The 24901-nt window shown below is 40.5% G+C and overlaps 2 protein-coding genes across 4 annotated transcripts in view; both read right to left on the bottom strand.

Moving 5' to 3' along the window:
• mindy4b (MINDY family member 4B) overlaps positions 1-5889 on the bottom strand; it is a 44464-nt gene extending 38575 nt beyond the window's left edge. The window contains exon 1 of the mRNA XM_021587272.2: positions 5794-5889. The gene's annotated coding sequence lies outside the window, so the exon portion shown is untranslated. The remainder of the gene's footprint in view (positions 1-5793) is intronic.
• A 491-nt stretch (positions 5890-6380) lies between these two features.
• On the bottom strand, positions 6381-23043 carry clrn1 (clarin 1). Of its 3 annotated transcripts, XR_002471116.2 has the most exons (5): positions 22451-23043; positions 16753-16813; positions 16457-16592; positions 15943-15976; positions 12293-15589 (listed from the first exon to the last, which is right to left on the bottom strand). XR_002471116.2 is itself a non-coding variant. In XM_036965527.1 (3 exons), exons 1-3 carry the CDS (start codon positions 22701-22703, stop codon positions 7358-7360), a joined length of 603 nt encoding a protein of 200 aa, XP_036821422.1. In that variant the 5' UTR covers positions 22704-23015; the 3' UTR covers positions 6381-7357. The 3 variants fall into 3 exon arrangements, 2 of the variants coding, with proteins under 2 accessions (XP_036821422.1, XP_021442946.2); XM_036965527.1 differs by lacking the exons at positions 12293-15589; positions 15943-15976; positions 16457-16592; positions 16753-16813 and adding exons at positions 6381-7623; positions 9210-9293 and having other exon boundaries at positions 22451-23015; XM_021587271.2 differs by lacking the exons at positions 12293-15589; positions 15943-15976; positions 16457-16592; positions 16753-16813 and adding exons at positions 6381-7623; positions 9210-9389 and having other exon boundaries at positions 22451-23005.
• Positions 23044-24901: the final 1858 nt, after the last annotated feature.

Genomic DNA, 24901 nt, shown 5'->3' with positions numbered 1-24901 from the left:
GAACACTAGTGTATGCGATAACTTTGTTAAAACCTCTTAAGGTATAGGGGGCATCATTTTCACTTTTGGATAAATAGCATGCCCAATTTCAACTTCCTGCTACTCATGCCAGGAATATAAGATATGCATATTATTAGTAGATGTGGATAGAAAACACTCTGAAGTTTCTAAAACTGTTTGAATCATGTCTGTGAGTATAACAGAACTTATGTAGCAGGCAAAACCCAGAGGACTAACTGTTCAGAATTATTATTATTTTTTGCCTCTGACTGTTCCCTGACTTGTCTTTGCCAAGGGATATTTCATAGAAATCTGTTTTCAGTTCCTACCACTTCCACTGGATGTCACCAGTCTTTGGAATTTGGTTGAGGTTATTCATTTGTGCAACGAAGAAGAAGCACATCCTGGAACAACGTTACACAATTGAGAGTTGCGCAAGATGTAAAAAGGAGCATGGTTTGTTTACTTGCTGTATTGAACACAGATAGCTCTGTCTACAATTTGATCGATTGTTAACGTTTAAAAATACCTAAAGTTGTGTTACAAAAGTAGTTTGAAATATTTTGGCAAAGTTTACAGGCAACTTTTGAAATGTTTTGTAGTGACGTTGCGTTTTTTGACATCTGTTTTTTTCTGGATCAAACGCGTCAAATAAATGGACATTTAGATATATATGGACGGAATTAATCGAACAAAAGGACCAATTGTGATGTTTATGGGACATATTGGAGTGCCAACAAAAGAAGCTCGTCAAAGGTAATGCATGTTTTATATTTTATTTCAGCGTTTTGTGTAGCGCCTGCAGGGTTGAAATATGCTACCCTCTTTGTTGACATTGTGCTATCATCAGATAATAGCTTCTTATGCTTTCGCCGAAAAGCTTTTTAAAATCTGACATGTTGGCTGGATTCACAACGAGTGTAGCTTTAATTGAGTATCTTACATGTGTGATTTAATGAATGTTTGATTTTATATCATTATTTGAATTTGCTGCATTTTCCCTGTTTTTTCCCCAAGTGGGACGCAAGCGTCTCCTATACCATAAGAAGTTTCAAGGCAATGTAGGAGTATTGTGTGCTTGACTAATTTACTGAACAGGAGATTAGCTCCAGTGTGAAAGCTGTGTTTTGATTTATTTTTTCTCCAAATGCTTTAAATATGGGTCACATGGACAATCCAAACTGGGAACCAAGGGGGCTGCGTAAAATAATGTCCAATACATTTAGTAGGGGGGTACTGAACCAAACAGAAGATTGGACAAAATTGACATTTGGAGATTTCCTAGCTGACGTGACACTGAGCACTGCTAAACTGTGAGAAGCCAACTTGAGAGAAAAGATAGACATAACAATAAAGTGAAAGTGAAGTGGGACGATTTCAGAAAATGGGAGGGAAGCAGAAAATGCAGAGGATAAAGCTGTAAGAGGACTGATGGTAAAACAAGTGGAACTACCAGAGAGGAAAGAGGAGGATGAAGAGAAGAAGAAGAAGCCCTTCTCCCAAGGGAACCCTTAAGAAGCGCAAGCAGCAGGAAGAATGTTAGTCAAGAAGAAAGTAGCCAATACGAAAAAGACGAAACAAGCAGCAGTGAGGACTGCAACAAGGGAAAAAAACTGGAAAGTTACGAGAAAGAAGAAAAAGCATCCCCTGGGAATATATCCGATAATATGCTACCCAAACCCCAATGATGGTGGTGGCATGTTGGAACTGAAGAACTGAAGAGGCTGGGATGTTGATGAAATTAAAGAGCTAGTGGGTGATGTCACTGACCCAGCTGATGCTGTAAAGTTCGAAGAAGAGGTAAAAACAATCATCTCCATGTACAACCCCACCACCATAGAAATTGAAGAAATACTCTGCCACTGTTAAAAATTTAAATGGAAGGACTATAAACATATGTGGGATTGCGATGTATCGTGGTGACCAGCTGGATGCAGTGTTTACAGCTATAAAGGCTGCTTTCCCTAAACACACAGAGTGGCAGAAAATCCATTCTACCAAACAGGTAACTGATGAAAAATTGAGTGACTGCATTGAAAGAGTAGGGACAGTCTTCCTCCAACACTCATGCCTGACGCCTGACCAAGACTAATACAGCAGCCTGAGACAAGATTTGAAGACAGCTGTAACGAATGGGAAACAAAACCACTGCCTGATGTAAAGCCATACATCATGCATTCAGAAAGACAGTTGAATGAATATGAAACTAAAGGACGGAAAGACACTGAAGAAGGCACAGCTGATGTACTACTCTGGAAGAAGAAGAGAATGAAATTGTGGTAACTGTGGACACTGAAGAGGCAGAGGAAGAGGCCGAGGGGCCCCTGCTGTGGCTGACAGAACGACAGACTGGAGCTGTGGGAAGCATTTCTCAAGAGATTGTCCTGAAGGAGGAGAAAAACAAAACGATTGGCCTTCCCCATCTGTTGGTGTACAGGTTGACAACCCATTTGTACATAGCCCATCTATTAATGTAGCCCAAACAACTACCTCTCCTCCTACTGTTTTTTTTATTTAGCTCCTTTGCACCCCCATTATTTCTATCTCTACTTTGCACATTCTTCCACTGCAAATCTACCATTCCAGTGTTTATTTTTTTACTTGCTATATTGTATTTACTTCGCCACCATGGCCTTTTTTTGCCTTTACCTCCCTTATCTCACCTCATTTGCTCACATTGTATATAGACTCATTTTTCTACTGTTAATTGACTGTATGTTTGTTTTACTCCATGTGTAACTCTGTGTTGTTGTTCGTGTCGAACTGCTTTGCTTTATCTTGGCCAGGTTGCAATTGTAAATGAGAACTTGTTCTCAACTTGCCTACCTGGTTAAATAAGGGTGAAATAAATAAATACATAACATTTGGAAGAGGAGGTCAAGGGGGCTACCAAACATAGGATGAGGTGGAAACAGAAGACACTAATGAAGAAAACTATGAAGAAGAAGCAGAAGAAACCTGTCAAGTGTTAAAATTGACCACCATGTCAACCCAAAACCTCCTGATTGACATTTTAGGTAATAACCATAAAATTGAATTTTTGGTGGACACTGGGGCCACGGTTCCTGGGGCTATCTGTTTTCCCTTCAAAGAAAACAATGTGCACAGTTGGAGCGTCTGGAATTCCCTCTGAAGAATGTTTGACCTTTCCCTTAGGGGGAGTGGAAATGGAAACACCAATTCCTATATTCATCTGCCTGAATGTATAAGTAAGATATTCAATGTGTAAAATGAATGTATCTGTTGCATGTACTGAAGAAAGATTGTCATTGGGATCGAGAGAAAATGGAATCTCCCTCTGCCTAATGAACTGTTACTATGCTTGGCATTTAAATTATCAACATGTTGAGGGACAGCTGAGAGATCAATCCCTCTCTTCACCAATGCATGCTAACTGGGAAGTTTCTGAACATTGTACATTGTACTGCTGCTGTTCCCTTATTTTGAAGAGACCCTGAATACCAACAGAGATGGTTAAACCAAAAAGAGAAAGTTGAGATGAATTTGATATACAGAGGAGAAGACTTTGTAGCAGCTGGAGTGTTGTTGACAGATACTAAGAGAAGTCTGTATGAAGTCCCTGGCTCTGTTCCCCATTGTAGCTTATCAAAAGCTCCTGGAAATCAATGGAAAGATGTGGGTGTTAACGAAACGGCACCAATTGTGGTCGTTCCAAAAAGCACCCACAGGCCTTACAAAGCTCAGTACCCTCTTAGCAAAGAAGCTGAAAAGGGTATTACTCCAATTCACAGTGAGTTAGTTGAAAGAGGTCGCTTTGATTCCCTGTCTGAATTCACCCTGTAACACACCAATTTTACCTGTTGGGAAACCAGCTGGTGATTATCGTGTTGTGCAAAACCTTAGAATAGTAAACGATGCTGTACATGCTAGAGCACCCCTGGTGCCTAACACTGTTACCATTTTATCCCAGGTGACTCCAGGTTTTCACTGATTGATTTGGCAAAGCATTTTTTCAGTATCCCTGTGGCTGAAGAGTCACAGGAGTGATTCTAGTTTGCGTTTCTTGCGTTGACTTGGACGGTAGTGCCCCAGGATTATGTTGAATCACCATTGATCTTTGCCCAAGAAATGGCTCGGAAGCTAGGAGGGTTTTTGTTGCCCCTGTTGTAAACATTTTGGTTCAATATGCTGATGATTTGTTGGTTTGCTCACAGTCAGAGGAGAGATGTCACGAGGACACTTGAGCATTGTTGATTTTCTTAGCAGAAAATGGTCGTAAAGTTTCCCCAAGTAACATGCAGTTATGCTGGGCCTTATTTAGGCCATGACATTACTTCTGAAGGTCGCACCATCTCCAAAGATCGATTAGAGACAATTCAAGTTTTGCCTTAACCTGTTACTAAGCAGCACATGATGTCTTTGTTGGGTGTGGCTAGTTACTGCCGTCCTTGGTTGAAAGACAATGCAGAGATAAATACAATCCTGTTATGTTTGAACTATGGGAGAAAGATGGAGGCGAGTGAAATTGTGGTCTGGACGGATGAGACTGAAACGGCATTGGTCAAATTGAAACACACTCTGATGTCCGCCCCTTGCCTGGGCCTGCCAGACCATACAAAACCTTTTCATCTGTTTGTTTCTGAGACGGGTGGGTTTATGTCAGCAGTTTTGACACATGATGGTGTGGGATATAGACCTTTTGGTTATTATTCTAGACGATTCAAGGGAAGGGTTTCCTGTTTGAGATCGGTAGCGACTGCTACTGAGTCTGTTTTGGCATGTTCTGATATTGTGGCTATGTCTCCCCTAACCATCCATGTGCCTCATGCTGTGCACACAATTATTACACAGGCAAGAACGGCTCATTTGACACCTGCGAGACTGCTAGGCTATCAGAACATTCTGTTGACAATGTCCCATGTTACTCTGAAACGATGCACAATTCTTAACCCTGCAAATCTTCTCCCCACTGCAGGGGACTGTGAAGACCATGATTGTGACTTAAAAGCAGTTTGCTTGGCTAAAGCCTCCACCACTACCCTCAGGTAAGACCCTTTCCAGCCTGTCCAATTAGAAAGTAAATACAGAATGTCTTGTGAGGCTAAAAAAGGAAACAGAAATGATAGACTTCTCTGTCACTACCCCCCTCTTACTGAATGAATTTTTTTGAAAACCATCAAGTCAGATAGTGTGAAATCTTTGAAAGCTGACCAGGACCTGTACAGTATTATATTTCCACTTGAAACGTTGAAGTGTTTTGAGTTTTAGTTCCAACAATTTTCTTGAGGAGTTGCAACCACTTTTATGTCTTACCTAGTTGAATTACCATAATTAAAATGCCACTAGGCTACACTCCAAAATCTAAGTTTGTCTGATGTTTTCAGACCTCGAAGGTGGTCTTCTGTTGAGATAAGTCGACGTCCCAGGTTGTTTAGTAGCTCCAGTCACATCCCACAATCCAAAATGAATGGATTAGATAAGCACCACAAACTTTTTTTATGCTCATCTTTCCATTCATTTCGGGTTGAGGGGAAATGGGCATATAGCTGGTACGTGGATTAATCTTGACATTAGACTACTTGAATTATTGAATCTGTTGTTTAATGCAGAATATCTCAAAATCTGAGTAAGTAAATATCAACCATAAAAATCTGACACCCATCTTTCATTAGATACTAAGTCAGAAAAATAACATTCACTTCATGCAGCTCAATTTTAAAGTGCAATGAAGTCAATGCAATGATTAGGCTCTATTAAGATGCATTTTAGCATTCATGAATTAAACATGAGAAACACTTGTACCCAATTGAATACAGAATAAGAAAAACTTACCTTGAGTCTCAGTGCTACTATGTAGACTTAAAACAGCTAGGCGAGGAAGGCTCTAGGACAGTCTATTTGGGCTGCTTTTGTAGAAGCTTGTTGCTGGGGAAGAGTCAAGTTGAATGAAGCCTTTGAAGGTTTTCTGTCAGAAGGCCAATGTAACCTGGCAGTTTTTATGGGCACCTGTTGCATATTCATGACCACGTAACCACAGCCCCCATAGAAGACAACTTTGAATGGTGTTTGAATCTTGTTTGGACACTATTGCACTGTTTGGCACTGATGGGAGTGGCTTCTCTTTGAATGTGCTCATGTATGTCAATGATGTTTAATGTGCTTCAATGCAACATGTTTGTGCTGTATTGCATTACACACAGAAAACAACCCTTTGCTTTCACTGTAGATGTTGTCGTACAAATTTACTGTCCTATTTGTTAAATTCCCTTTTCAGTTTTAACTTAAGATTTGGTCTGTCTACTGATGTACTTTATAGTGTATGTAGATATTGCCACATTGTGTAATTAAGGGAAAGAAATAAGACATTTGTCATTTTCTGAAACTCAACTGATTTAGAATAATCTGGAACCTCATAGTTCTGATAAAATGTACTTACAAATTTGATTCGTTTTTTAATATTCAGTGCCTTAGAAAAATGCTAAATAGTGAAATACAATGACTTGATCAATCAATCAAAAATAGCTATACTTCAAGGAACATTTACACAGATACTGTAGGTGGACATTTATACAATTGTTCTTCCTACGACAGAGAATACATATACCTCGGACTTACACCAATAACAGCATATAAATCTACAACAAATCTAAGTAGCTCTACACATTTCATAAAATAAATGTTGTATTAGGAATGATCATCATTAAAATCATAAAAATTGGCACATCACATGATTCTGAATACATCATCTGATCAAACAATGAAGCAACATCTAAATCTGAGTAAATAAAAACCAATATTCAGGGCTAAAGAAACTGCTTGGTTTACTTTATACAGCTGTGGTCTTTCAATACATTTCGGGGGCAAAATTGAAAGGCTACGATATCGTCAATCCATAATACACATGGTACCTATTCTGGTCAATCAATCGTGACACACTGTTGAACGGTCCACCTTCATTGATAAAGCTTTGGACTGCCAAGGGAAGGACTGCCAATGCACGTAAAAACATGATGGAGTGGAACCAACCAAGCCTCTGCTTTTCAACAGCTGAGTGAAATCCTGGCCTTTAATTGGCCCACCACCTAACGAAATACAACCAATTAACAACGGAAAGAAAAACAAGACCCAACTCACTCAAAGTTTCAAAACAGCTTCCCTAACAGAGATGGCCAGGGACACGTCTCCAGTTGTCGTCTGAAGGACTGACAGCTTGTCACTGGATTTCGGAAAAGAAGCGGTTCAGGAGGGTCACATTTGCTTGGACCTTTCAACAGCACATGGGCACATAAAAGCTATGGCCCCAAGTCTCCCATTGAGACACGCTAATAGCTGAGGCTCAGTGTCACTATAGTGGGGGGGCCCGGCAAGCGGCCACACAAACAAACAAAAGCCCTGGTCAGTACATGAGATCTGATGCCCCGGTGTTCACGTCCGACTCTTTGGCCTCCTGGAAGGGGAACTGGATCCCGGCCACACGGATCAGCAGGATGTTAAGGCCATGGACGAAGAAGGTGAGGAAGATGAGCCAGAAGGAGTGATCAAATTGCTCTGTGAGCGTCTTGTACACAAACGTGCTCTCGTTGAAGTTGGCGATGTGGTCGGACAGCCGGTGGAGCTTCACCTCGGAGGCAAACAGAATCATCACCAGGCAGCTGCAGAGGCCTGTTCAGACAGATGGGCAAACCCACAGACAGACAGACAGACAGGCAATATTACACTATTACAGTTGACAACACTGGGAGTTCAAATAAAAAGTCAAAGGCAGCCTAATGATCAGTTACTGTAAACACGTTCCTATAAGGCAGAATACTACTTCCCGCCCACGCCACATTAAAAGGAAATATGTGAACGCTACAGTAGTTGCAATCCCAAACAGGTTACCAAAACAATTAAGCTTTGGTCATTCACTGCTGCGAGAGATTAATTTTCATGTGACATGTTTTACATCATCGTAAATATAGGTTCACTGATCAGATGAATCCAAACTTGCATTCTAGTGTATAAAAATGTTTGTTTAGTTTTGCCCCTGAAACCTGGTAAGCGGTTTTGATTTAATAGGCCCGCTAAGGTAGGGTCTCAGTTATAGATAACTGAGAAATAACTTCTTTAACTCTGGTGCTGTGTTTCTTAATTGGTGCCATTATTTGGATGGGAGGTCAAGTAGCCCACTGTCCTGATTAAAGAAATGGTAGGTTACCGGATACTGGTTTTAAAGCTGAAAAAGGCAAAAGGAAAGTGACGTACAGCCAACCACTCATGGCTTGGCTGTTGTGTTTGAACGTCTCTGATATGCATTTCTAACTAATGTTGAAGTGTTGAAGAACACCTTTGTTGGACCCCAATCATGTTCTCTATAGCAGTGGTTCTCAATTTGTTTTGGTTACTTTACAACAAAGTACATTTTGTTCTGTCCAGAGTACCCCTTTCATGTGCATTTTTACCAGTAAGCGTATGGTCTCATGAGTCTTCTCAAGTACCCTCTGTGGATAGGCCAAGTACCCCCAAGGGGTACGGCTGTCCCGTGTAGCTCAGTTGGTAGAGCATGGAGCTAGCAATGCCAGGGTTGTGGGTTTCATTCCCACGGGGGACGAGTATGAAAATGTTTTCACTCAATACTATAAGTGGCTCTGGATAAGAGTGTCTGCTAAATGACAAAAATGTCAAAATGTACTAGTACCCCTGGTTGAGAACCACTGCTCTATTGCCCCGTTCATACCTGGGGCTAACATGCATCCTGATCCTGCCCACATTCTGATTGGGCCCACATTTTCAGAAATGAGTCTACACACTGTATCCACATCGTGACCAGAATTCCTGATCCCTTCCTGTATGCAAATTATTTGACAGCTTTTCTTAGAAAATAATATTTATTTATTTGTTTTAAGACACAATGGTGCCACCTGTCAATGATTTGAGGGCGGGAGAATGATTAGTTAAATGATTTCAATGTCCAGATCCGGCTACACATATCTGTGCCTGACTACATCCGGAGGTGGTCAGGAAGATCTGATCACAATAAGATCACAATGCATCTTTTAATTGTCTACACCTGTCTGAAAATGTGGGCACAATCAGAATGTGGACAAGATCGGAACATAAGGAGACATGTTAGAACCAATAAACGTGGCTCCTGTGTAGCGTACTGCGAGCTATTTATGTCTGAAGATGGAATGCACGTGTGTAAGAGAGCTGTTTGCCTACATCTACCTGTGATGTGAGTTATGAAATTATGACTTTTTTGTGCTTACAGCAGACAAAGTTCCAGAGGTAGAGTCCCAGGGGTCCGTGCAGAGTCTCGTAGGGACTACCAAAGGCATTGTACATAAAGAAGCCTGTGGCCACAGAGGAGAAGAAGATGAGCACTACGCAGAAGAAGATCACAGTGACGTGAAGACTGGCTGGGATGACGTCCACCAAGTTCGGAAAAACTACAAGGAGAGGGACAATATAGAGAGGTGTGGGAATGTTCTACAATTATTAAATAGTATTTTTTCCGCCCACAACTTTCACGTGATGAAACACATGCATGCGTCTCTGTATTATTTTAGTTTAATGTGCAAGGCAGATGGAACAAACAGTCAGAGAACAAATCGTTTTTTGTTCATCTAAAAAGGCCTCACCATGATTAGCAAGCCTGCCGGTCAAGCGAAAAGATAATGTGTGTGTGCCAAATCTCATTAGTGAAAAATTGCTGATGATTCACTCCATTGTGCTTGTGTAAGATGTGTTACTGCATTTACTGCTATTTAGTGCTACTTGCTGAGTTATGAGAGATGCCCTCTTATGAATGACCAATTAACCTAGTTGAAGCCAGTTGGGTTTCCCCTGTAAGGCTAGCCTTCATCATTTTGATAACAGGTTTCTCTTCACTCCATTTACATTTCTCTTTCTTTGTTTGATTTGAGTTTGTTGTTAACACTAAATAACAATGTTCTTTTGACATTCCAAAACGTGTCAACTTCACATTCATCATATGTGAAAACGGCGGATTTCTATGAAGACCAGATTTCTGTACGTCATAACTTAAGCTTACCAGTAGTTTAGACATCACTTTTACATCATCTGTTGTAACCTTTATTGGGATTTTAACCAACTATGAGTTGGCATAGGTTAGTAAAGTTATGTCAAAAATGTTTACTGATAATGCGCCATTTTCAAATGCATTGGTGTTGGGGTAGTGCTGTAGATGAATATGAAGTTTTGAAAATATTCCTTTGAGGTATTTCTACCCCCTGCGAGGGTAGGCTATGTGCACATTTACACGTGGCCATGTCTCCGTGACCCACATTTGTGTACAGGCTTACTGTATGTGTAGCCTAGTATCAGACGTGAATGTTCAATGCATTTTTACAGCAGCGTTATGCATCTCCGCAGCCTGTAAAACCATTATCATAAAACAGGTTGTTTGAATCCAGGATTATGATTGGTTGATAGCAAGGAGTTATAGCACCACAATCCCGTATTCTCCGGGTAATGCCTGTTAACAGTTCCATTAGATAGTCCCATGCCACTAGGCTAACATTTATGACCAGATTCAAGATCTAGTATTTTTCTCTTACTTGTCTCTAGTGGGTTAACAAGCTTCTCAGATGTTAAAGAAGCATAACTTTCCCATGTTTCACCCAACTGTAGTGTATGATATAGCATTTTGATGTCTGTACTTTTATAAATGTTTGGTTTGCAACAGTTGGGGTTTGTCTGAACCTTGCCATCTGCCTCTCCGACCTGTGGAACAATGTTTCAGTTTTTTTGCGATTTACACTGTGCCATGCATATAAATGTGAAGAGACTGACAGCTTCTCTGAGCCAGGTTAATTAATTTTTCAGGATCATTATAAATGGATATACCTCAAGAAATGTCAATAGAAACAAAGGTAAAACAAACGAAAGTGCTCATAGTTTGCTGTCACTTCAGTTGCTTGATGTGATTGTGCATTGTGTGCTAGCTTTAGTTGGTTAGCTAGCAAAGGAGATGTAGCTAGCCTGCAAAGCTACATGCCAATAGGTCATGATATAGAAAATGTCACAGTAAAGTGCAGAGCGTTCGATTAGCCTGCTGCTGGGGGGAAAAGAGACCCCCCAGTTCCGCTAAAACCATTGACAACTGCGTTCCATTTAAAGGACTGTGAAATTGTTAAAGAAAACCTGCACCCCAAAACAATCTTTTAGTATTTGTTTCATTAGTCCATTGTTGACATAGTCCCCATTTTTTTTTGCTTGTCAGCAATCAGGTTTTACACGGCCGTGGTATATTGGCCATATACCGCAAACCCCCGAGGTGCCTTATTGCTAAGATACTGAACAAAAATGAACACAACATGCATCAATTTCAAAACTTTTATTGAGTTACAGTTCACATAAGGAAATCAGTCAATTGCAAAAAATGAATTAGGCCCTAATCTACGGATTTTACGATTGGGAATACAGATGCATCTATTGGTCACAAATAACTTTTTAAAAAGTTTGGGGCGTGGATCAGAAAAACAGTTAGTATCTGGTGTGACCACCATTTACCTCATGCAGCGCGACACATCTCCTTCACATAGAGTTGATCAGGCTGTTGATTGTGCCCTGTGGAATGTTGTCCCACTCTTCTTCAATGGCTGTGCAAAGTTGTGGGATATTGGCGGGAACATGCTGTCGTACACGTCGAGCCAGAGCATCCCAAACAGGATCAATGGGTGACATGTCTGGTGAGCATGCAGGTCATAGAAGAACATACATTTTCAGCTTCCAGGAATTGTGTACAGATCCTTGAGACATGGGGCTGTGCATTATCATGCTGAAACATGAGGTGATGGCGGCGGATGAATGGCACGACAATGGGCCTCAGGATCTCGTCACGGTATCTCTGTGCATTCAAACTGCCATCGATGAATTGTAAATGTTTTCATTGTCCGTAGTTTATGCCTTCCCATACCATAATCCCAACACCACGGGGCACTCTGTTCATAACGTTGACATCAGCAAACCGCTCACCCACATGACGTCATACACAGTCTGTGGTTGTGAGGCCGGTAGGACGTACTGTCAAACTCTTTGAAATGACATTGGAGGTGGCTTACGGTAGAGAAATTAACATTCAATTCTCTGTCAACAGTTCTGCTGGACATTCCTGCAGTCAGCATGCCAATTGCATGCCCTCCCTCAAAATTTCTGGTATCTTTTATTTCAGCTCATGAAAGATGGGACCAACACTTTACATGTTGCGTTTATATTTTAGTTCAGTGTATAAACTGGTTACCAAGGTAATTAGAGCAATACAAATACATGTTTTGTCTTACCCGTGGTATACAGTCTGATATACCACGGCTGTCAGCCAATCAGCATTCATGGCTCGAACCACACAGTTTATAATGATTCTTCTGGGGCAACAAGTAATGACAGAAGAGTATCTAATTATAGACAAGTTGACAAACAAATAGCCTACCAAAATGTCAGAAATAAACAGAAACATATCTAAACTAGGCTTTAAAACAATCCTGAACCCCCAGTCAAAACTCTGTTCCGCCATCTCTGCCTCGGGCCCAGAGTTGCATTTTTAAATTAAGACATATATTAACATTGCTTCTCGCATAATGTCTTCATCATTATGTGACTTAACAGTTTATTGCAACTTATGCAATGCGGTTGCAATACGTGTGATTAAAATTGGTGCTGCGACTTTAGCTAAGGTTCATAGATTTGATGTTAATATTACCAGAAATTTTATAGAATATTTTTTCAATTTATTTTCAGATTCAGGAAGTACAAGGCAGGACAGCAGACACCAGATACTGCACAGCCAAGTGTGGCAGCATTTGCACAGAAAATTCATCATCCAAATTCTTGTGCTCTTTCTTCAGAGTTACCACTCACAGTAAAAACCCAAATAGAAATGAGCTGGAGTCCTTCCTCCTAGACTGCAGGCGGTACACTGGGCGGCATAGCGCAGAGAAAATAGCTAATAATAGCTTTGATGAAATCACAGATGAATATCGCATCACAAACAAAGTATCCTATTATCACAGATAACACATGAAATATGAAATGTGCATTCAAAGTAAAGCTGCCACAGCAGGAGGAGCACAGTAAAGATGGGAACCTGGACGATGAACACCTATGGGAGGATGTATCATGGGATGAGGTGAACATCAACCTCCGGAGATCCAGACAGTGACTCTCTCGTTTTGCTCACTTCCTACTGCTAGTGATACATGATGGGATGAAAGAAGTCAAGGTCATTTCATTTGCCATTACCAAGACATCAAGGTTCGATCAGCTGTCTGTCCTGTCTCCTGTCCTGAATAGAACTACAGCTCTCACTCTGCTTCCACTCGCTCTGGAAGATACTTATTTGAAGATAGGTTAGCCAGCCGATGGTTCTCAGTGGTGATAAGAGTAGTAGTATATGTTGTTTTGAAGAATAGTAGAATGGTCCCACTTAAATTCGCTTTTCTAGATACTTTTCTTAGGACAGCTAATCAGCCGTACCAGTGATTGTCCGGGAGGTGATTTTATTCTCTACCTCGTGCTGAGATTTCAGAGTTCAAACCACTTTGGATGTGAGCCGCAGCTAAAATGTCTCTCTGGTCTGATATGTACATTTTTAACCCCTGATTTTATACAGTTATTCAATAGGGGCGGTTTGTGAGGCTCTGACTTCACTCAAGGGGGCGGTGACTACTCACTTGTTATCGAAACAATTTCCTCTTATAGTTTCTAAGATCACATCCTTCTCTTAACAAAAACACTAATCATTTTTCATACACAACATAGAGAATGGAGACTTCGTACCTGTAGTGTATATACACTTTTCAAGTTACAGTATTTCCTTTAACATTTTTAATGCATCACAAAATAACAACCGAAAGGACATCAATTTCTTTAGATCGTCTGAACATTCCCCACATTCTGTTAGAAATATTGTTCCAGTATTCACTTTAGAACATGTTAGAGTTTCAGCGGGAAAACCTATGTGAACAAAGGCACATTCCTGTGTGAATTTTGAGAGGGAAATAGCTGAAAGTTCCAATCCATGATTTACAACAGTCACCTCCCCACCAGCTCCCCTCTCTGCGGGGGAGAGGGGGTCTGGCCGAAGTCAAATGATATTTAATAAAACAAAAGTTATTGTGAACTCTACAATGTTACCACTCCGAGAATGAGAACGGTAAAAATAGACCTAATTAATACATGCATACATTAACCTAAATTAATGCAACCAAATTTACTACTGGTGTAATGGGGAATTGATACAAAAATAAAAAATCTAAGGACAAACTATTAACACAATAAAACTATGAATGTGCAAGAATTTGGCGGGAGGCAGCTCAGTGCATTTTGGAGGACTGAGCACATTCTGGAGAGACACCAATATCTTCACCACACACCTCTCCCCTTCTTCTCGCAACATTTCAAATTGTACTCAAGACACATTATCTTCACACGTATTTTAAATGCATTGCTTTTTCACTAACAGCTGCAAATTGCCCAACTAGTCATATAGGCCATGCTTGGGATTTGAAACAATCCACAGCTTTGAAAGAAACTAAATGGTCCTCGGTCTTGCTTGTCTTGTATTACTTTACTCATTTCTGTATAGACAGGAGTAATTATAACATTTTGACAAAATTATTTCCATTTACTTTAGGCTGCAGTGGCTACTGAATCTTGTCCTATGCTTCGGTTACTACCCAGTGTGCAAACTCTGGCTGAAAATGTATTTTTATGACACCTTATTCTGGTCGCAAACTGGTTTAAAAGGGAAGGTTTTTTTAAACATATTTTTACTGGACCAGAATGACATTTTTCTGACCACCATTACACCAGTTGGTCATAACTGTGACCTCTATTTGACCAGCTGGTCATGATTGTGACCACTATATTATGTAGCCTACTGGTCATTGTTAAGACCTCATCATAACATGGTACTAGTTAAAGAATTTTGTAGGCTGTGATTGTAAATAAGAATTTGATCTTAACTGACTTGCCTAATTATTATTTTTTTTTAAATAATGGACTACCTGACTACAGTTTATTACCTACACTCTTAGAATAAAGGGTCCCAAAAGGAGTCTTCGGCGGTCCCCACAGGAAAGGCCTTTTTGGTTCAACGTATAACCATTTTGGTTTCCATTTTGGTAGAATCTTCTGTGGAACAGGTCCTACATAGAACCCAAAAGAGTTCTACCTGAAACCAAAAAGGGTTCTTCAAAGGGTTCTCCTATGGAAACTGCCCGAATAACCCTTTTAGGTTCCAGATAGCGCCCTTACAGAAAAAAAAAGTGTGGTAAAACGTATTGCAGAGGATAAAGTAGGATATTGAAAACATTGCTCGTTACATTTCTGATTGTTTCCATAGTCACCAATTAAAGTTAACCTGTAACATATTCTTACATTTAAAATAGATCAAGCAATGTAAAAGACTAAACAACATACATCTGCATACAGAAATTGTTTCATAATTCAACCACAGACATTACATGCAAAAAAAAAGACTGGGACAGACTATACAAAGGCCCATTGTTTTATTTGATTAATAATTCATTAGTGGTGTGATGGGGTAGATCCTCATCAAGTACCTCTGAGCACAGAACGAGATCTGGAGCGTGGTGACCCTCTTGAAAAGTCGTTTGATGGGTCAGATCTGCAGTGAAGAGAATCAGCGTATTATCAACTTGAGATTTTAAAAGCAAACTAAAAAAAGGACATTAATTGAAGAATATTTGTGGATTCAGCTAGCTAAAATTATTTCCATGGTACTAGTTGAATCATTTTGTGGCAGTAAAAAAAGAGAAACTAAATGCAACAAATTAAGTAAAAGAGGCAATCTTGTTCAAAAGTTGTGTCTGTCTTATCACTCCTGCAACAAACATTGTTAGAAATGGGTGTAATCCGCAAATCGCTTCCTTTTCTCTGCAACTGCACACGTGTGTGAGTTTGAGTGAGTGACAGGGAGAATGAGCAAGAGAGAAAGGGGAGAAACTGTACATGACTCACCAACTTTACATGAATCAGGACAAGGGTTTCGCACCTGAAATAAAAAAGGCCAGTTAAAAATAGGATTTTATTTTGCTTTACCAACTTATATTAGAAGCGGTGCTATTTCAATTGGATCTAATTACACTACACTCTTAGACATTTTTTCCCCAAAAGGGTTCTTCGGCTGTCCCCATGTAGAACCCTCTGCGGAAAGGGTTCTACATGGAACCCAAAATACTTTTACCTGGAACCAAAGGGTTCTATCTGGAACCAGAAAGGGTTTTCAAATGGGGACAGACGATTAACCTTTTTAGGTTCTAGGTAAGATCAGGCAATAATGGGCAGCTGAACAGCATGTCTCTTGGGGAATCCAGTCTCAGTGAGACCTGATGCAATGAAAAAAGATAATGACTATCAGCATAGCTAGTACAAATCTAGCTCTTACAAAGCTGGTTAGTAGAAATCAATACACACGGAATGTCAGAGTATCAAACCGAAAAATAAAATAAAAATACTTTTGCACATAACTTACTATCATGGATTTATGGAAGAGTGGTTCTGCTCTCTTCCTTCCCTGGCGATGTGGCAGAATAGGTCACTGGTACCTGAGTGTGTGGCCAAGCACCACTGCAGAGGCCATGCATCAGGTCATTGACATGTTTCAGGAACTGTAAATACAGATGAATCATGGTTAACAAAGTTAGACTTAGACTAGCAAGTACATTGACTATGTTGCCCCTCAGCAATCTGGCAGTTAGGCTAGCTCTCGCCACCTGTCTGCCTATGTTTTGCTGTCTATTTACATTTCTTACTCAGCATTACACTTACTCAGCATTACATTTCTATACTCATTCCCTTTGTTCCTTCCTCCATCCAAGCTAGAAGATTCCTGCAAAAAATGAGAATCAAGAATTGAAAAAGGCAGTTGAGAGGTGTCATTTTAGAATGAGTGTTGAGGGGGAGCAGGGATAGGCAAAATGTATTGTATTGTCCAATAGAAAATTCAAGGAACTCTGATGAATCAAGAAAATCTTCACATTCATATTGGGGGTACACGCTTCAAGAATTAGGATAGTTTACTGTCTCACACACATGCATGCACACAATGTTTCCTATATGTACAAATCTTTTCTGTAAATTATTGTGATTATAATCATCGTCAAATCTCACACAGAACACCGAACACACACACATAGCTAGCAGGACAATGTTGACATGACAATGTTTTCAAGTTATTGTGATCATCATCTCACACACAGAACACACGCATACACACATTTGCTATCATTAACTAAACCGATATCAAAATGTTGACTAGCTAGAACCAACACCTACAAAAGGTAAACATTTTAACTTACCATGTCCATGGAGGATTAGCCAGAGAGCTAATGTGAAATTGCTAGCAAATGTTTCCTTGAAATTCTTCTCCCCAACAAACTGCCGCTTTACTTACAAAAGTAAAACAAGAATGCAGGAGAACAGGCACTACCATTTAGCAGTCAAATGTAAAGAATGGTGTAAATTTACAGAAACTGTCTATGTTTTCCAGCTGTGTCTGTTCCAACTGCCATATGGAATTTTGACCAATGAGCTGGAGCAGGCTGCCTGCATGCAGATTGATTGCTGCTCATGAAGCACAGATTCCAATCTAAGTTTTAGCTGGAAAAGATATGCCTACCTCCTAAATTTAATCCCAGCCCCCGTCCCTGCAGGAGGCCGTCATTGTAAATAGGAATTTGTTCTTAATTAACTGACTTGCCTAGTTAAATAAAAGGTTCAATTATAAAAAATGTAGCCAATGAAATTAAATACAATTACCAGACACATTATGTTAATTGCTTGAACGCTTTAAGGAAAAATATAACAGTCATTTTCAGGGTGCAATTCAGGTGCAATAATTCAACTAATTATTGATGGAAATAAATGTAATAAAAATAGGGTTTGTAAATCCTGATGGATTGTAAACTCAGCAAAAAAAGAAATGGCACTTTTTCAGGACCCTGTCTTTCAAAGATAATTCATAAAAATCCAAATAACTTCACAGATCTTCATTGCAAAGGGTTTAAACACTGTTTCCCATGCTTGTTCAATGAACCATAAACAATTAATGAACATGCACCTGTGGAACGGTCGTTAAGACACTAACAGACGGCAGGCAATTAAGGTCACAGTTACAAAAACTTAGGACACTAAAGAGGCCTTTCTACTGACTCTGAAAAAAAAGCAAAAGAAAGATGCCCAGGGTCCCTGCTCATCTGCGGGAACGTGCCTTAGGCATTCTGCAAGGAGGCATGAGGACTGCAGATGTGGCCAGGGAAATAAATTGCAATGTACGTACTGTGAGAAGCCTAAGACAGCGCTACAGGGAGACAGGACAGACAGCTGATCGTCCTCGCAGTGGCAGACCACGTGTAAACACACCTGCACAGGATCGATACATCCGAACATCACACCTGCGGTACAGGTACAGGATGGTTACAACTGCCAGAGTTACACCAGGAACGCACAATCCCTCCATCAGTGCTCAGACTGTCTGCAATAGGCTGAGAGAGACTGGACTGAGGGCTCGTAGGCCTGTTGTAAGGCAGATCCTCACCAGACATCACTGGCAACAACGTCACCTATGGGCACAAACCCACCGTTGCTGGACCAGACAGGACTGGCAAAAAGTGGTCTTCGCTGGGGAGTCGCGGTTTGGTCTCACCAGGGATGGTGAGTTTATCGTCGAAGGAATGAGCATTACACCGAGGCCTGTACTCTGGAGCGGGATCGATTTGGAGGTGGAGGGTCCGTCATGGTCTGGGGCGGTGTGTCACAGCATCATCGGACTGAGCTTGTTGTCATTGCAGGCAATCTCAATGCTGCGTGTTACAGGAAAGACATCCTCCTCCCTCATGTGGTACCCTTCCTGCAGGCTTACCCTGACATGACCCTCCAGCATGACAATGTCACCAGCCATACTGCTCGTTCTGTGTGTGATTTCCTGCAAGACAGGAATGTCAGTGTTCTGCCATGGCCAGCGAAGAGCCCGGATCTCAATCCCATTGAGCACGTCTGGGACCTGTTGGATCGGAGGGTGAGGGCTAGGGCCATTCCCCTCAGAAATGTCCGGGAACCTGCAGGTGCCTTGGTGGAAGAGTGGGGTAACATCTCACAGCAAGAACAGGCAAATCTGGTAAATCTGGTGCAGTCCATGAGGAGGAGATGCACTGCAGTACTTAATGCAGCTGGTGGCCACAACAGATACTGACTGTTACTTTTGATTTTGACCCCCTCTTTGTTCAGGGACACTATTCCATTTATGTTAGTCACATGTCTGTGGAACTTGTTCAGTTTATGTCTCAGTTGTTGAATCTTGTTATGATCATACAAATATTTACACGTTAAGTTTGCTGTAAATAAATGCAGTTGACAGTGAGAGGACTATTTTGCTGAGTTTAGTAGGATAGTGGTGGTTGCATCACTGCCTGGTATGTCAACTGCTCGGCCTCTGACCGCAAGGCACTATAGAGGGTAGTGCGTACGGCCCAATAAATCACAGGGGCCAAGCTTCCTGCCATCCAGGACCTCTATACCAGGTGGTGTCAGAGGAAGGCCCTAAAAATTGTCAAAGACTCCAGCCACCCTAGTTATAGACTTATCTCTGCTACCACACGGCAAGCAGTACCGGAGTGCCAAACCTAGGTCCAAAAGGCTTCTTAACAGCTTGTACCCCCAAGCCATAAGACTCCTGAACCACTAATCAAATGGCTACCAGGACTATTTGCATTTTACCCCCCCCTTTCTCTTTTAAGCTGCTGCTACTCTCTGTTTATTAACCATGCATTGTCACTTTAATAACTCTACCTACATGTACATACTACCTCAATTACCTCAACTAATTGGTGCCCCCACATTGTTACTTTATTTATTTTACTTAGCAGGTATTTTTCTTAAAACTGCATTGTTAAGGGCTTGTAAGTAAGGTCTGTAAGGTTGTATTCGCCACATGTGACAAATACAATTTGATTTGAAATAAAAGACTATGGTGGAAAATTGCAAGATGTTATAATGCTGTTATTGCATCCAATGGTTATTGTATGCAACATAATAAGGGCTTGTTAGAACACTCATCTGTGTGTGTTCTACTGAGGATGGGCCTCTGGGAGATAACACTGACAGGACATTTATGGTGTCTTTTGGGTGATAAAACCTAAAGAGACCGCATTCCTGAGCATGAGTTAATGTTTCTGTTCTATATGGTACCAGGTAGAGATGACCCCAGGGCCAGACCCTGGTCTGTACAATGAAAGATAACTGTTGACACAGCAGCTGTCTACTGTGAAAATACTGTCTACTGTGAATTATAAGTATCTTTCATACAAATCTTAACCTTGTGACCTATTCTATATATCTGTTGTTGGTCATGCAGGTTGAAAGGGGTCTATCTGGGCTCTCAACGAATCATCTGAGCTTGAATCATCGACCAGCCATCATTATAGTAGAGCACTCAATCGATTCACTTTATGTGTGTGTTATATTGACTTGCTCCCATATTAATAAGTGATTCAAGATTTAGTTTAAGTATAACTCTGACTGACTGGTGTGATAGGTTTGACTCTCCTCAATTGATAAAGAAATGAACCACCATAAGACATAGGTGGCCTACATGTTATTTGTTAAATTCTGAAAACAAATTTAGTTAGTCATAATAGAACGTCAAAACAGCATTCAGTGGAACAGAAGAAAATGTGCAGCACAATAAAACAGTGCAATTAGTTAACACAAACAAACAATTACTATTAGAAGCCATACAGCAAGTCACCGGATAATCTTAAATTTAAAAGACATAATGTAATTGTACTGCAGTTTCACTGCATTTTAACAACAGTGCATTTTTGTAAGGATATCCTGTATTATTGTGCATGTTAATCTTACATGCTGGTAGCGTAGAACAATTGTTATGGAAGTGAATGTGCACTTTTCAATTCAGTGGACTGAAACTATAAAAAACACTATGTGAAAGCAAACACATTTATAGTGTTGGGAACTGACTTTTAAAACTTGAAAATATGAAATATCCTTATCCTCATGTCACCGAAAGGGTGTTTTGGTGTGCACGCATCCGACACAACACAATGCCACAGATGTCTCAGGTTTTATCTTACATGCTGGTAGCCTAGAACAAATGTTATGGAAGTGAATGTGCACTTTTCAATTGGGTGGACTGCAACTACTAAAAACATAGCCTGTAGTAAAAGCAAAAGCATTTATAACATCGGAGATTCTCTAAATTAGGGGCCATCTCTGATAACTATAGAATTCATAAATTGGAGCTTTTAATGACCTAGCAAATTCGATGACTTGGAGGTGAAATATATCACATTTCTCTGTTTAAAAAAAAAGAAGGTATTTCATCACATGACGAATTAAAACCTCAAATGGCCCTATTCCTGAAAAAGTAAATCGGACCAGATAAACTGAAGTAGGCTGAGCCGAGTACTTTTAGCCGGAGGCCAGAGTAATATGATTCTGCCAGACTCGGGAAGAGCTCGGCCCGCATGAAGCCCCCTGAGCCCCAGTCCCCTAGTACTCAAATGGAATGGGTCTGAGTCAAGTGTGTAGACTGCACAGGAGGCTATTGAGAGTAGAAGGGCTCATTATAATGGCCAGAACAGAGCAAATGGAATGGCATCAAACACCTGGAAACCATGTACTTGATACCATTCCACTAATTCTGCTCCAATCATTAACACGAACCCATTTCCCCCAATTAAGGTGCCACTAACCTAAGTGGTTGACTGGGTACAGTATGCCACGAGACCCTAACCCCTTTGGTGAGTTCTGCCAGCTGTTGTTTGCCAAATGTGCTAAACTGAATCATGCAAACCCTGCTGAAAAAATAACATTACTCAAATTGATATAATTGTAATGGTTCTAGCATCTTATATACAATGGGTGCATGGCCCACAAAGACTATGCACATGTTTATATAGATTGGTTTCTATTAATTGAGTAGCATTTAGATATGTTTTTTGGTTGAACTCCACACCAGTTATCAACCAAAATAAGACGTATTTTGCATGATGTCAAAAATACATCATATAGAAAACGTATTAATCTGGTCATATAATGTCCAGACCGGGTTTCAACCAGTAAAATACGTCTTTATCACGTCGTATGCCCAATGGGTAATTACATTATGTGTATTGTATTGTTAGCCTGCAAATACTTTATTATAAAATGTGACTTTTTTTCCAACACCCAATAATTAGGCTATATTTTGTGCCAATGCTACCAAGATAATTTATGCTGAACATTCCATTTAATTTAGTAAAATGGATCCTTACGTCACAGGGATAGGACTTAAAACAGGGTGTAGTAATTATAGTAATTTGAATTATTAATGTAGTGGGTGACTGCTCGTCTCATTGTTTACTTTTCATAATAGATGCGCAAATGAGAATACCTTTTCAACCCAGCAGTAATCTTTAAATACACCGGTTTTCACAAACTTTTCATGCAATTCACAGGGTCTTCTACTCACATGAAAATCTGAAGGGTCTTCCACCAAGTCCACATTGCTTCACTCTCTGTCCGTGAAAAAGACCATAGTTAACCATACCGACAAATTTATCCAGCTCTTGTCCTGTGGCATTTACAAGTTGCGCACCGGTTGTACACAACACAGTCCCCTGGACCCAAAACTGCGTCCCCATCGCGGCGGCAATAATGAGGACGCAACCGAAACTCAACACTCCCGCAACAGAGAATATAATTTTCTTTTGACTACTTGGCATGGTGAGTGTGAAGTGTGGAAAAATAATTAGTCTGACCAGTCCATGGTGTTCAATTCATCTCCAGTTGGTAGCCAACTCCCAAATAATCCAAAACCAAGTTGCTAATTATCTGTGTTAGGATATTATGATAAGGGGCATTGAAATAGCTAAATGTGTATACCGTAGTGATGCTGTTCTAAAATGGCCGTTGCATGTTCAATTACATTGATCGTCTTTCCCCCTTGCTCATTATCTCCAAGTAACCAAGGTTTTACATTTGGGAGAGTGCTTCTCGCTATCGTCGAGAAGTTTTTGGCACAATGACTTCTCAAAACCCGCCCACAAGGCCTGAATTTTCCCACACATTTTTTTTTCGCAGCAAAATGAGTTTCCACATTTTTCCATAACTTCAGAGGGAATGAAGGATTTATATCGACTTAATCTGTAGATGTATAGCCCTGTTTGTACAAGATTCGTTTTACTGGGGGAGGTCGGGTAATGTAAATATGTCCACGAGCACAAAACACCACATCTGTAATTTTAATCCCGTCCGATTCTGCCTTGTCAGTAATTGTTACATGTTTACAACAATTCAACCCAGAGGCGCAACTTTGGTTTTAGAAGTTGAGGGGACATAATGAATACATATACTTTTCCAAAAGTATTCAGTCGATATTTATTAAGTCTATATATATTATTTTTCCACATTTTTTTAACGTGACAGCTTTATTCTAAAATGTATTAAATAAATAAAAATCCTCATCAGTCTACACACAATACCCCATAATGACAAAGTGAAGACAGGTATAGACATTTTTATAAATATATACAAAAAATACCTTATTTACATATTCAGCCCCTTTGCTTTGAAACTCAATTGAGCTCCAGTGCATCCTGTTTCCATTGATCATCCTTGAGAAGTTTCTACTACTTGATTGAAGTCCACATGTGGTAAATTCAATTGCACACTGCCAAGAGTGTGCAAAGCTGTCATCAAGGCAACGGGTGGCTACTTTGAAGAATCTCAAATATAAAATATATTTTGATTTATCACTTTTTGGGTTACTACATGATTCATAGTTTGTTGTCTTCTCTATTCTACAATATAGTAAAAAATAAAGAAAAACACTGGAATGAGTATGTGTGTCCAGACTTTTGATTGCTACTGTATATATTTTATCCAGTCAGATAAACACTTCAAAACAACCTACCCGACCGCTCGGAGGCCTCCGCATGGTCCTAAAGCACACCCTTGCCTATTTTTGTATCACATTCGAATGATAAAACTGAGGGGGACAAAAATGCAATTTCAGAATGTGGGGGGGAGACATGTCCCCCCGTCCCCAATGAAAGTTGCACCCTTGCCCAAAATAACTTACTGTTGGCAAATCCAAAATCCTCTGATAATACTAGTCCTGTGCAAATCACCATCCCTGTGTTTTGTGAGAAATGTCTCAGGTATTGCTCGTGGTGAAATAAAATCTACAGTGAAATAAAACAATAGTAACTAACCGAAACAGCAGAAGACAAGGCATATTGACATTAGAGAGAGGCATGTGTCGCCGAGGGATCATAAGGTCCAATGAGCAGTAATAGGTGAGTCGGGGAGCCGTTCGGTATTCGCTACTATGCTAGGCGAGTGGGAAGCACGGCGTTCAGAATACTAGCGGGCCTGGGCGGAAAAGTCTGAAACCACATCGGAAGATTACGTCGGCAGACCAGTCGTGATAGATCGGCTGGGCTCAGTGTCGGCAATAAAGGGTCCAGGCCAATTGGCAAAATAAGTATTGTAGCCCACAAATTAGTTAGCAGGTATACCTCTTCGGCTAGCCGGGAGATGGGCCTAGCTATAGGCTAGCTGGTGCTTTGCTTCAGGGCAGAGGCGTTAGCCAGGAGTAGCCACTGGGTTGCAGCTAGCTAGCTGCGATCTGGTGTAATTGCCCAGAGTTTGCGCCAGGAATCCAGTGATGTGGTGGAGAAAAGCAGTCCGATATGCTCTGGGTTGATATCGCTCTGTGTAGACTGGTAGTTATTGACCGAGCTAAAGCTGGCTGGTGTCCGAGCTAAAGGTGAAGACCACTAGCCGTGGCTAACAGTGACTAGTAGCTAGTTAGCTGGCTAGTTGCTGATGGAGGTTCCAGTTATAACGTATAAAAAAATAGCAGGAAAGTATAGTTAGATCGTAGGTGGAAAGTGAGAGAAAATATATACGAAAAAAA

This window comes from Oncorhynchus mykiss, chromosome 27 (assembly GCF_013265735.2).
Source record: "Oncorhynchus mykiss isolate Arlee chromosome 27, USDA_OmykA_1.1, whole genome shotgun sequence".
Lineage (NCBI taxonomy): Eukaryota > Metazoa > Chordata > Actinopteri > Salmoniformes > Salmonidae > Oncorhynchus > Oncorhynchus mykiss.
This window is presented reverse-complemented; position numbering and strand designations above follow the sequence as displayed.